Genomic DNA, 13,982 nt, shown 5'->3' with positions numbered 1-13,982 from the left:
ATGCTTAAAATCTTCTAAATGTGGTTCTTTAAAAAAAAAGCTTATGTCCTCTGATAATTAATTAAAATTTTCCCTTTAGCCTATGATATGTATATGTGTGTTTTCTTTAATATATTTGCACAAATCTCTTGATATTGCAGGGAGTTGCAAATTTCACCTATGTCCTCAACATTGTGGAGAGATTATATTTGAAAACTTAAAATTGTTCAATCATACTCACTTTTCACTGTCTTATGAACCTCTGGAAATTAAAATCTTCACCCTTTGATTTTCAGTCCTTTTTTGAAGCATTAAAATTGTTATTTCATAAGTCCTCTCCTACTATGTATCTATATACAGCCTGATGGAAAATTTAAAATGTGGATGTGATTCAGACTTTTATTTAAAGTCAACATAATTAAAAAGGTATTACTGTTTAGTGCGGTTCTAGATAGGTATGATAAATCTTTACATACAGGTCAAGGGAAAGAAAATAATAATGTTAAATTAGTTTGGATATAGGATAAGGGAAAATCTTGGTTAACTGTAGTGTTTAAGGAAAAAGTATTTTGATAACTTTTTATTAATAAAAAAAGAATACCAGCCAACTATAAACTGACTTGTGTTTCAAGTCTTGTCAATCTTCCTGAAAGGTAGTAGTTTATTTTCTTGATTTATTAAAGGATATTGCTTACAATTAAATCATATTTTTGTTTGGTTGGCATGTACTGCTTCTGTGTCATCAGTTTATTTTATTCTTATGTAGAAAATTTGTGGAAAGCTCAACATATTCTTGAAGTCACTATTGTTTTATTTTTTTAAATTCTGTATATGAGCTTATATTTTTTGCATTCATCCTATTATGGGAAAGAGTTAGTAAACTAAACATTCCTCTTTTTGGATTCTAGTTAATTGAGATTTTTACTTATTGCTGTTTAATAGATGAGGTAGCCCAAATTTAGAAAAAAATATAAAATTTAAATAGTCTCTGATGATTTTGAGTCATAAAACCTGTTTGTGAATTTGAAATACATAAATATTTGATAATATTTATCATTCAAGTGGTAATACTAAGAACCAAGAACGAAAAGTATAATTTATGTACATTATTTAATGGCTTTTCTGTTTTCAGTACCAACAGTGTAATCGGACTAGTAAAAACTATGAAAATTATAATTTTTGCAGTCTTAAGTAGGCTTTGATAAACAGTTTTTCTGCTTTTCTTGAAAGTTCAGGCTCTAGGTCTGCTTTCATCTTTTTATATCTTTCATGTTTATGAAATACATACTTGTATGTATATATATAGATAGATAGATAATATATCTGTATATCATTATCTCTTTCATATCATTTTCTGCTACATACTTTGTGACCTTTGGCAAGTTAATACAATTGACTAAGTGTAAGGTTTGCCATTTAAAAGCGGAAATAACGATACTAATGAATAGGGTTAGTATAATGCTTAGCACATAGTAAATGCTCCCTTTAGATTAGGCGTCACTTATTATTTCCTATAGTAATAACTAAGCAAATCTCTTCTTTTCACACTTTTCTTGTGTTCCAGTAGTACCGTGAACAGGAAGCCATTCGCCTTTGCCTAAAACACTTTCGACAGCACAACTATACGGAAGCCTTCGAGTCACTGCAGAAGAAAACCAAGATTGCCCTGGAGCATCCCATGCTAACAGATCTGCACGATAAACTGGTGTTGAAGGGTGATTTTGATGCTTGTGAAGAGCTAATTGAAAAAGCTGTAAATGGTATGTTATACACACGTAAACCTGGATTGATTCGGGTGATTTTAAGTATATACAAGAAACAGTTTTTTAAGAAGAATGTAGGATTATCCCCATTACTAGTTTCTTTTTTTTTTCCTTCCTGTCTTTTTACTCTGGAAAGACTGTTAGTTCCTTGGGTTAGGGATTTCTTTTATTAGGGTCCGTAATGTAATGAGACTTAAAAAACAAAAAGAAACACATTGAACTCACATCTCTAAATCTAATTTGTCATCTTGGGAAACCATGCACATATAGACACTAACACTGACTAGTGCTAAACCACGTTAGAAAAAGGCTTTTAATGTCACCTTCAGTATTAGTGCCTGTTCCTTTATGTATTTTTGTTGGTAACAAATTGTCATTTTTCAGTAGTATAATTTGGGGAGGAGGATGGCTGACTAAGCCAAAAAATGTTATTAGTAGGTAATTCGAATGAACGAGGAGCTGTAAATTGCAAACATCTTCTGTGTGGTGTGAATGCTACATAATTGCTGATATTCTTGGATGGCCTATATTCTGATTTTGAAAGAAATGTGAATGGTGGAACATAATATAACCTTGCAAGATAATTAATTGTTTTGGAGGATGACATCCGATTGAATAGTTAAGGTCTGACATGTTTTATTATTTTAAGAAAGGATCTCTGTTGTTGCTTTATAGAATGGCATCCTTTTAAAAAATCTCCCACAGTGACTTTCGTGATCTCAAAGCACAGCGCTGGTGCTTGTGGTATAATAAAAAATAAATATTTGATCTTTGTCCAGTTCCTGGCACACAGCTGCTAAAACCCTTGGCATCTGCGGAGGGAAAAGAGTGTCCTGTATGCTAAGATAACTGGTGGCTGGGGTCCCTACATAGCTTCAGATCTCCAGAGACCAAACCGTGTGATTAAGAGGGCTGGAACTTTCAGCACCCCCACCTCTCAATCCCCTCCCCCTCCACCGCTCCCCCCTCCCCCCACCTCTCACCCCCTTTTCCCCCCACCTCTCACCCCCTTCCCCCCCACCTCCCACGCCCATTCCCCCCCCACGACCTCTGAAGAGCAGAGAGGGGTCAGAGATGGAGTTCACCAATGACCAGTGTTTTAACCAATCATGCCTACATAATGGAACCTCCCCCTAAAACCCTAAACAACAGGGTTCAGAGAGATTCCAGTTTGGTGAGCACATCATGGTGCTGGGAGGGTGGCATGGGGGGGGGGGAGAAAGACAGACAGACACACACCCCGACCCCAACACACACCAGCACACCTGCACCCTAGTACATTGCCACGTGCCTTTCTTCCATCCGGATGTTCCTGGGTTGTAGCCTTCATAATTCACCAGTAAGAACAAGTAAGCATTTTCCTCACTTCTGTGATCACTCTAGTGAATTACCGCACCTGAGGGGAGGCTGGTGGGAGCCCCTGGTTTATAGCTGGTAGGTTGGAAGTATGGCTGTTCCAGGACTTGTGCTCAGCGTCTGAAGGGCGGATTGTCTTATGGAACTGAGCCTTTTAACTTGTGGAGTCAGCCAACTCCACGTAGTGTCAGAATTAAACTGAATGGTTGGATACCCAGGTGGTGTCAAAGAATTGGAGAAATGGTTGATGTAAGAAAAAAACCCCACACATTTGGTGGCAGAAGCGTTGTGAGTAAAAACAGCTGAACACTCAATATGAAACTTGTGGAATGAAATTTGGTGAATCTTTTTACAGAAAGAAATAAAGAATATAGACTTTCTCAATGCTCTGCTTTCATATATTTTAATCTTACCACTTATTCAATATTATTAGGTACTCATTTGTAGATATTGGTTGACTAGTTTACAACAGAAGAAAACAGAACCAGTACTGCCTGCCTATTTAAACTTACAGTGAGTTGCTTCTAACTCTGTTGAGTTATAATAACAAATCTGCCTCTCAGCCTTGTGCATTGTTACTGCTTATTTATTGGTAATGATACATGCAAATAAATGACTATGTTTGAAGTAGAGTATACTTTGAAATATAAACAAATAGAATAAGTATGATAATCAGTCTCTTCCCAAACCATTAAAATGCCATCCGTGAAAGTACATACGTATGTATGCCATTTTGAAGAATTCCTTCAAATTTTATAGGTAATTTTATAGGTTTTTTTGTTTTGTTTCAAATCCTTATCTTTATAAAACGTAATATTTTAAGGTAAACAATAATAATAACAGCAACAAAATGCACTGACAACTCTATGTATTAACAATTACTTGGCTAAAAACAGTTACATGTTTCAAAACTGTCTTTTTAGCAATATAGTCATTTAAGAGAAAATGGTAAAATCGTGTCTAACTCTGCTACTACAGAGACTTAACTTACCCTTCTGGCGCTAGGAAGGAACCAAGTTAAATTGGTAGTAAGGATTCTTGAGACTTAGAGCCAAGTCCTATTTTTTGTACTCAACTGGCTTGCAACAGTGTTTAGTTAATAAACATTCCTTCCAGGGTTGTTCAGTTTGCTGCTGACTTCACTGATGATAATTTGTTGGACAAATAAGGAAGTAAACACTGCAGACTTTTTTTGGCTTCTGTTCCACTAAAAACATAGCAGAGAAGGGCAAGGAGTTCCTGCTTGCTAAATAGGAAAGAAAATCTAGGGAATCAAAACCATCTTCTAGCGAACATCTTTAATGGAAGAAACAAAACTTACTTTTGGTCTATGTAATGTATTACTACTCTCTTCAAGTATGGTCTGTATTTGAAGAAAGTGTCTCTCATAGGCTTCCTATTTGCCTAGAAACATCTCTACGTTTACATTCAGTTTCATTAGGGGTGGGTGATTCCTGAACCAATCTTTGCTATTTCCTCTCTAACAATGCCTGGGGGAAAAGGTAGAATCCAGTGATGATGGGGAAAAGTAATTACCTAGGAACAGGAAATTCTCAAAGATATCCTTCCTTTGCAGTGTTTGTCTGATTTCCTAAGACATGCAAGCTTACTTTTGTGAGATAAGGATGGGGTAAAACTTATTTAATAACACTCTAACAGGCTTACTAGTTCAAGTGTTTCCTAGAGTTTCAACGTGAGGTCTTTATTTCTTTTCATCCCTTCCTTTTTACCTTCTTTAAATTTCTCCCTCCCTCTATTCCCTCTCGCCTCTTATTTTTCCTCTCTCCCCCCCTTTTTGTTTCTTCTCATCCCTTGGTTTATGCAGTGGTTATTAATTCCACTGTAGGCCTGTTTCCCTCTCTTAAACGTTTTTAAAGTGACGTCTCAAATCTTGTTGGATTTAACTTTATGGCAAGGTTTTTAACTGCAAATTTAGTATCATTAATATCTGTACGGCTATTCACATTATGGGTGAGCATTGGTAGATTGTGCCTTTTGAAGAATCTGTTCATTTCATCTAAATAGGTGGATTTATTGGCATGAAGTTGTTAATAATTCTGTTACTATTCTTTTAATACCGTTATATCATATCTTATTCTTGATATTGGTAACTTTTGTCTCTTTCCTTAGTAGTCTGGTTAGGTCTATTAATTTTAAGAAAACAGCTCTTGGTTTCTTTGTTTTGTCTTGTGGGGTGTTTTTTTCCCTTTTTTTTACTCTTTTTATATTTCATTGATTTCTGCCTTTATATTTATTATTTCCTTTCTTCTACACGCTTTGGTTTTAATTTGTTCTTTTCTGTTTTCTTAAAATGAAAGCTGAGGCCATTAATAGAAATCCTTTTATAATGTAGGCATTTTTAAATTAAATTTATTGGGGTGATAATGGTTAGTAAAATTACATAGGTTTCAAGTGTATGATTCTATAATACATCATCTATGTATCACATTGTGTGCTCACCACCCAGAGTCAGTTCTCCTTCCATCACCATATATTTGATCCCCTTTACCCTTTTCTATCATTCCCGCTCCCCCCTTACCCAATAGTAACCACTAAACTGTTATCTGTGTTTATGAGTTTTTACTTCATTTGTTTGTCTTGTTCCTTTGTTGCTTTCAGTTTTATATCCCACGTGAGTGAAGTCATATGGTTCTCGACTTTCTCTGTCTGACTTGTTTCACTTAGCATAATAATCTCAAGATCCAATCTATGTTGTCACAAATGGCACTATTTCATCTTTTCTTATGGCAGAATAGTATTCCATTGTGTATATATACCACATCTTCTTTATCCAGTCATCTATCGAAGGACATTGTGGTTGTTTCCATGTCTTGGCCACCGTAAAAAAAGCTGCAATGAACATCAGAGTACATATATCTTTCGGGATAAATGTTTACAGATATTTTGGGTAGATACCCAGGAGAGGGATTGCTAGGTCATATGGTAATTCTACTCTTAATTTTTTGAGGCACCTCCACACTGCCTTCCATAGCGGCTGCACCAGTTTGCATTCCCACCAATAGTGTATGAGGGTTCCTTTTTCTCCACAGCCTTGTTATCCACACACTTGTTATCATTTGTCTTCTCCACACATTTGTTACCATTTGTCTTGTTGATAGTAGCCATTCTAACAGGTTTGAGGTGATATCTCACTGTGGTTTTGATTTGCATTTCCCTAATAGCTAGGGAAGTTGAGCATTTTTTTCATTTATCTGTTGGCTGTTTGTCTTCTTGGGAGAAATTTCTGTTCATGTCCTCTGCCCATTTTTTAATTGGATTGCTTGTCTTTTTGTTGTTGAGTTGTATAGGTTCCTTATATATTTTGGATATTAGCCTCTTATAGGAGGCGTTGTTTGCAGAAATCTTCTACCATTCAGTTGGTTGCCTCTTTATTTTGTCAATTGTTTCTTTTGCTGTGCAGAAGCTTTTTAGTTTGATATAGTCTTGTTCATTTATTTTATAGCTTTTACTTCCCTTGCCTTTGAAGTCAAATTCATAAAATCGTCTTTGAACCCAAGGTCCGTAGTTTATTTCTAATGTAGGCATTTAATGTCAAGAATTTCCCCCTGAAGACGATATTAGCTCTATACACAAATTTTACTATGCTGGGTTTTTCATTTTTGTTCAGTTGAAAATACTTATGCATAATGACATATTTTTCTTTCCAACCATTATGCCTTTCTCCCCCCTTGTATTTAATCTTTTGGCTGGGATACTTAGTACAAGGTTGAGGTGATGTAATGATAGTGGGTTTTCTTTTGTAGTTCATGATGTAAAACGAAATGCTTCCAGCATTCATTGCTAAATATGATTTCTGATCTGGGATTTTTAGAGATCCAGTATCAGATTACTAGGTAGTTAAGATTTCGTGTTATAAATGGATATTGAATTTTACCACTTTTTCTCTACTTTTTGTTATATGTTTTTTTTCCTACTTTACTAATCTAGGAAATCAGAGTGATTAATTTTATAATTTGTTAAACCTCAGATATGCTTAACTTTGTCATATACTTTTTGGTGTATTTTGAATCTAAATTAATATTTTGTTAGAATTCTTCCAACTAATTTCATTAGTAACATTGGCCTTGTAATTTTTCTTTCTCTTATCTTCCTCTTCAGGTTTAGTATCATTGTGAGGCTAATCTCACACCGTGGATTGAGGAGTTAACATTGTCTTCCTATTCTCTGAATATGTATAAGATTTGAATTATTTCTTTCTCATATGCTTGGTAGAACTTAACCATTGAGCTCTCTTTGTGCTTGGAATTTGCTTAGAGAGAGTATTTTTTGCCTGTCAGTTAAATTTCTTTAAATGTTTTAGTACTATTCAGGATAGTTGTTTGGTTGGTTTGACAAGTTATATTTTTCTAGCAATTTGTCAGTGTCACTTAAAGTTTTAAACTTATGGGCATAAAAATATACTTAATATCCCTTTATTATCTTTTTACTGTTTGCTGAGCAGTAAACAGTATTTTCTTGACATGTCTCTTTTTTCATTCTTTATCGTTCTTATTTATGAATTTAATCCTTTTTTCTTTTCTTCACTGTCACTCTCGCCAGAATTTTACCAAGTTCACTGGTGTTTTGAAGGAATCGTTTTCTGATTTGTTGATTCTTTGTTGTTTTTAATGTCCTTGACTTATGCTCTTTGTTTAATGTTGTCTTCTTTCTCTCTTTGGAATTAATTTGCTGTTGAGATGGATGCTTAGCTTATTAATTTCCAGACATTGTTATTTTCCCATATATGCACTTAAGGTTATTAATTTCCCTCTTCTTATTTTTCAGTTGTGTTATGAGATTGTGTTTCACTTTTATCTAGTTCAATAATTTCGTTATGAAATGATATGGTTCTTTTGTGAGCCAGTTATATAGTTTTCAATTTTCAAATGCATAAAGATTTTCTGGTTATTTTTTTGTTGTTACTGATTTCTAGCATGAATGAATAATGTTCAGAGTATACAGTCTGTAAATTTTAGTCCTTTGAAATTTGATGAGACTCACTATGTGGCTTACTTCGTTCAATTTTTATAAACATCATTTATACTTGCATAGAATTCATTAGTTGTTGGAGCACTGTTCTATGTATGTCTAGTTGGTTCAGTGTACTAATCATGTTGCATAAATCTTCTTTACCAATATTGATTTTCTCAATTACTGAGAAAAACTGTATTAATGCTTCTCACTATGATTATAGAATTGTCTCCTCATAGTTCTGTCAGTTTTTGCGTTATATGTTTTGAAGCTGTGTTTCTAGATGCATACAAATTTTAAATTCTTTTGTTTTGAATTAAATCTATAATCATTATGAAGTGTGTTTTTAGCTCTAGTAATGTTTTGTCTTAAGGTATAAATTGTCTTACATTAAGACGTAGCCTTTCATTTGCTAAGTACTTTCATAGCCTATCTTTTCCCAATTTTTACTTTCAACCTTTCTGTATCACTTTTTAAATAAAAGTATCTTCCTTCTATAAATTTAGTTGGGTTTTTTTTTTTTCTACTCTGCCTTCTTTTGATTTGAACATTTATTTACATGATTGAATTACTGGTAAACATGTAGGTTTAAACCTTCCATTTTACTCTCTATATACTTTGTCATGTCTGTTCTTTCTGTTTTCTTTTTTATTTTTGTCTTTTTTTCTAATCTTTTTTTTTTCCTTTATATTTATTTGGAAGTAATACTCTCTGTGTATTTTAGTTATGATTAGTTTAGAAATTACGACAAGTATACATACTTAACAAAAGTCATCACTGTCTTTTCCCTCTTCCCATACAAGGACTTAGTGGACTTTTCATTTCTCATCTACTCACCTTCCAACTCATATGCTCTTGTCCTTTATTTTGCTATTTTGATTCAGAGACCCTATAAAATAGTACTATTCTTGCATTATACAGTTAGTGTTCGTTAATTTTAACCAAATATTTACTAATTATTTTTTTTTGTATTTGCATCACTGGTCTTATTAAGGGCATCCTTAAGAATTTCTTCTAATGCAGACTAACTCGCTCAGGTTTTGTTTGCTTGGAAATTTCATCTCTTTTCTTGAAGGATGTTTTTGCTGGTTATAGAATTCTCAGTTGACAGTTATTTTCTTCAAATAAATTTTTGGATATCATTCCATTGTTAACCAGTTTTCATTGTTGCTATCAAGAAGTAAACTGTAATTTTCAACTATTGCTTCTTTCAGTGTAATCTTTTTTCCTGTGACTGTTTAAATGTCTTATCTTTTTTAGGTTATTTTATAATATTGACAGGGCAACTCCAGTGTGGCTGCACTGTTAGGTTTTTTGTGTATTTTGGTTTTCTCTCAAATATATGTTGCCTTTGTCTATCTTTCATTCCTTTCATTTTCTCATTTATCCTAAACTGCACATTTGTGTTGAATTCTTCAAGCTTCTCTAAATCCTTTATCTTATTTCCATTACTATATTTTCAGTAGGATCTTCTCTCCTTACACTTTGACCTTCATTTCTGTGATGTTTTCATTTTTTTCCTTCCTCTTTTCCTTCAACTCTGACAATTCATGTATTATTTCCTCTTGTTGTCTTACCCTATCTTTTCCAACTATTCATATCTCTACAACTGTTTATATCTCTAATTTGTGCTCATGTTTTATAGGGAGTGTTGCTTACTGCACTTTTTTATAATTCGTGGAAAAGTATTTGGCCATTTTCAGCTACATTTTTCTGTTGATGCAGATTCATTTGCCACTTTAAAAATGTCTTTCTTCCTTTTCCATTTTATATCTTTGTGTAAATCTTAAGTTGATTTCTTGTTTCAGTATTATAAATCTTTGAATGACACACATTTTTCCTAACTATACTAAGGAGGGTTTAGTAAGATTTTTGCTTTTCCCTTAGGATCCTGTTTCCTCTCAGCAGTAACTCAGAATGCAAAAATCTCTTTTTTTCCTCTACCTCACTGCCAGACTGCTTTTGAAACGTGGCTTCTTTCCATATTCCTGCCCATTCATGCTTTTGTTTATGCTGTATTCCCTTCGCTGGTTACTTTCCCTTACATCACTGTTCACTTTTAACTCATTATTCAAGGTCAGCTCTTTCAAGACAAGTTCTTACGTTATTCCCGTGCCCTAGTAGTTTCCCCTTTTCTTAACTCCTGTTAGCTTTTGTACCATATTTCTCATTTTGTGCATAAAAGATTGTTAGTTTTCTGCCATGTGTAGTTCCAAATATCACATAATTATCGTTGTCATAACTAATATATATTTGAGGGCTTTATAATGTACTGTTTAATCTTCTGAACCATATGTATATATATACATATATATATTTAATTCTCATGCCTACCTTCTAGGATAAGTTATTGTTATCCCCATTTAATAAATGAAAATGATCAAATAGTTTTCCTAAGACAGCATAGCTAGTAAGTGGCAGAACTAAGATTTAAATCTATACTCTTTACCACTATGCTTTACTGCCTTAGTAAATACTTACTGGCTCAGTTTCCCCATTATTTATTATTGCACTAAAAATGCCATAATTCATATATTTCTCTTCAGAATTTGAACCAACTGCTAAAATGATTTTTTAAAATCTGGTTTAGGGGCCGGCCCGGTGGCTCAGGCGGTTAGAGCTCCGTGCTCCTAACTCCGAAGGCTGCCGGTTCGATTCCCACATGGGCCAGTGGGCTCTCAACCACAAGGTTGTCAGTTCAATTCCTCGAGTCCCGCAAGGGATGGTGGGCTCTGCCCCCTGCAACTAAGATTGAACACGGCACCTTGAGCTGAGCTGCCTCCCGGATGGCTCAGTTGTTGGTTGGAGCGCGGGCTCCCAACCACAAGGTTGCCAGTTCAATTCCTTGAGTCCCGCAAGGGATGGTGGGCAGTGCCCCCTGCAACTAAAATTGAACATGGCACTTTGAGCTGAGCTGCTGCTGAGCTCCCGGATGGCTCAGTTGGTTGGAGCTTGTCCTCTCAACCACAAGGTTGCCGGTTCAACTCCCGCAAGGGATGGTGGGCTGTGCCCTCTGCAACTAGCAACGGCAACTGGACCTGGAGCTGAGCTGCGCCCTCCACAACTAAGACTGAAAGAACAACAACTTGAAGCTGAACAGAACCCTCCACAACTAAGATTGAAAGGACAACAATTTGACCATTGTTCCCCAATAAAGTCCTGTTCCCCTTCCCCAATAAAATCTTTAAAAAAAAAAACTTTAAAAAAAAAAAAGAAGAAAAAAAAAATCTGGTTTACCCAGCCATTATTATTCTTGAATTATCAGAAGGCTTTTATGCTCTACACGTTATTTACCTATAAGTGAATTTTTAATTTTTCTTTTGAACGTAATCTCTGTTTTGGTGAGAAATCAGTTTGAAAGAAGTTTGGGTATGAGCAGCAGTACCGTAATCTATGTTTTTGTGTGTGTGTGGGGGTGGGGGTGGTCTTAGATGAGATTTGGTCATTATTTCTTTATGTGAGTAGAAGCTTTCTTCTAAGTTTCATGTTTTAATCACGTAGTTTTAAAGATAATATTCACTATTGGAGACAAGAACAGCTTGTGCCTAGCTAGGACTGTATGAAATGTGTTTACTTAAAATAGTCATAATGGTAGGATAAAAATGAGGCAGTATTGGACCTTGAGACTTTAAATAGTTTGAAAATTGTTAGCAACTAGATCTCTCTGTGCTTTCTCCTAAGTGATATATGCATTTCTTTTTTCTAGTTTGACTTTTATCAGACCCTCTTATGACTTTCTTGCTTAGATTTTTGTCAAAAGTAGACATATAGAAATATTAGCAACTGCCTGACTTCCTCTGCAACGTAGAAGTAATTTTTTAAATGTAGATAGTTCACAAGCATGTTTAAGTGCCTTGTTTTTAAATTGGTTTTTGAGACGTTTAAAACAATGTAATGGGTGTTGTCATATTTTTGTAGATGAGAAGGTCATTGTTTCAATAGAGAGCCTACATTTTTTTCCTGAATCATATAGACTATCTACAAGTAAGTATATTAAAACAAAAGTTATTGGCAAGACCTTTCAAGAATTAGAAATACAGGGAACCTGGTAAAATTATTTGGGACATAGAGGTGTCAACTTTTCATTTGTTTTTAGATCCAGAAAGGGAGTTATTTTACATTAAGACAAGGTACTGAAAGCAATGTAATTTGAAAAAAATCTTTACCCTGCTTTAATGTTTGTAAAATTTTGTTGATTGCCTCAAATGGTTTCAAGCTTATGACTGTTTGATTTCTAAAACTTAAACTTTTCTATTAAATCAAGTTTCTTTCGTGTGTCTCTTATGGATGTGAAACAGAATTTACTGTTTACCAGAACCTCAATCAACATTTGTATTACCACTTTCTTTTTGAAAGTATAAAAGAAGATTCATAAACATGTTATTTTATTGAAAATAGCTACTAAATCTAACCTGCTCCATGTCTGATCTGGACTGTTTATTGATGACCCTGACAAAAGGCAATAATATGTATTTAGAGTACATTAAATGAGGGTCATTTTTAATTTATCATGTTTCTCTGCAAGGTGCAACATAGTTTTTTTTTAAGTCCATATAATATTTTTTGTTTGGAGTTGTGAAAGAATTTAATATTATAAAATGAAAATGTAAGAAGGTAATGATAGAGTTGGATAGTTGTAGTGTAGAGAGATGGGAGAGGACTGGAATTCATAAATTTCTAGCTTTTGTGTCTTATGTGAAACCATAATTTCTCCAAAAGAAGAGGTGTTTTGTTTTGTTTTTGTTTTTGTTTTTTGGTGTAACAGCTAGCTTCACAAATTGACCATTGCTTATATGGAACCACTTCCAACAAGCAGGAATACTTCTTGGAAAGTCAGTAATCGGGAGTAGTAGCAAACCAGTGTTCCAGAGAAGAAACTAAACATAAAAAGTCAACTTTAGCCATAGTAGCCAGTGTCTTTATTTAAGAGAGGGATTACATTTTTTGCTTTAAATTATAAATGATATATTTCAACAACTTTAGTTTTATTCCTCTTTTATTCTGTTGGATTTGTTTAATGTTGTAGAATGTTCTGGTATGGTGAGTTTTATTTCCCAAAGTCTTACTTTTTTTCATGTGTTATTGAATAGGTGAGTTTTGTTATGTGTGTTATTATAGTGTTTTATCTTAGATTGTAGTTTAAAAACTGATCTATTATATCTGTGTTAGTCTGTTATGTTATATGTCCGTATTCATATGCAGTCTATGAAAAGAGTTGAAAAGAAAAGGTTTGGGCTTTGGAATTGAGTTTTATACCTTTTCTTTAGATTTCTTGGGCATGTTATTTAACTTCTCTGAATCTTGATTTTCTAATCTTTGCAGTAGTTAATCATAACTGTTGCATAAGTTTATTTGCAGTAGTAAATGAGTAAACCTTTGTGGTGTCTTGCACAGAGTAGGTATCAGTAAAAGTCCATTCTTTATTCTTTGGTAAGATCTTTTTAAAAAGTTATGATAATGCTACATCTAAATAATTTTCTTCAGCTTTTGTAATAGTCTTCACAGAAGAATAAGAGATATCAAAGAGAATTGTGTGACTTTTAGACCAGTGAAGACAAAAGGAATTTGTTAGAGAAAGAGGGAACCAAATTAAAAAGTTCCCAAAACAATTTTTAAAAATGTGTGCTTGACTCCGCTGTGTGAAATGGTGTGGCTTGTCAGGGTGCCGTTGTGTACATGGAATAAGCTTTATTGGAAGTAGGACTTTTGTGAGCAGTTTGTTTACATGTAAGGAACTTAGTAACATTAAGATGACAAAGAAACTGTCAACCATGTGGCTAGTAAAGTTTCCCACCCCCTGCCTTTTCTTCCTTTTCTAAGCATTTATTATACACTGAGCATCTCTGATGCTATGCCATTAACTACCATTATTTAGGAGAAGATTAATTTTCCTAGAGTAAGGTCATCATAATT

At 34.1% G+C, this 13,982-nt stretch overlaps 1 protein-coding gene across 7 annotated transcripts in view; it reads left to right on the top strand.

Annotated features, from left to right (window-relative positions):
* The window catches only part of MKLN1 (muskelin 1), a 283,828-nt gene that overhangs the window by 192,092 nt on the left and 77,754 nt on the right, over nt 1-13,982 (top strand). For 6 of the 7 annotated variants that reach the window (XM_074315595.2, XM_074315599.2, XM_019751074.3 and 3 more), the window contains one exon: nt 1,547-1,739. In XM_074315595.2, coding sequence (XP_074171696.1) covers nt 1,547-1,739 — 193 coding nt within the window. Of the gene's footprint in view, nt 1-1,543; nt 1,740-13,982 lie in introns of all 7 variants that reach the window. The other variant, XM_019751101.3, reaches the window with a different exon arrangement.

The sequence above is a fragment of the Rhinolophus sinicus genome, chromosome 8 (assembly GCF_057876585.1).
Source record: "Rhinolophus sinicus isolate RSI-liver-muscle chromosome 8, RSI-T2T, whole genome shotgun sequence".
Taxonomy (NCBI): domain Eukaryota; kingdom Metazoa; phylum Chordata; class Mammalia; order Chiroptera; family Rhinolophidae; genus Rhinolophus; species Rhinolophus sinicus.
This window is presented reverse-complemented; position numbering and strand designations above follow the sequence as displayed.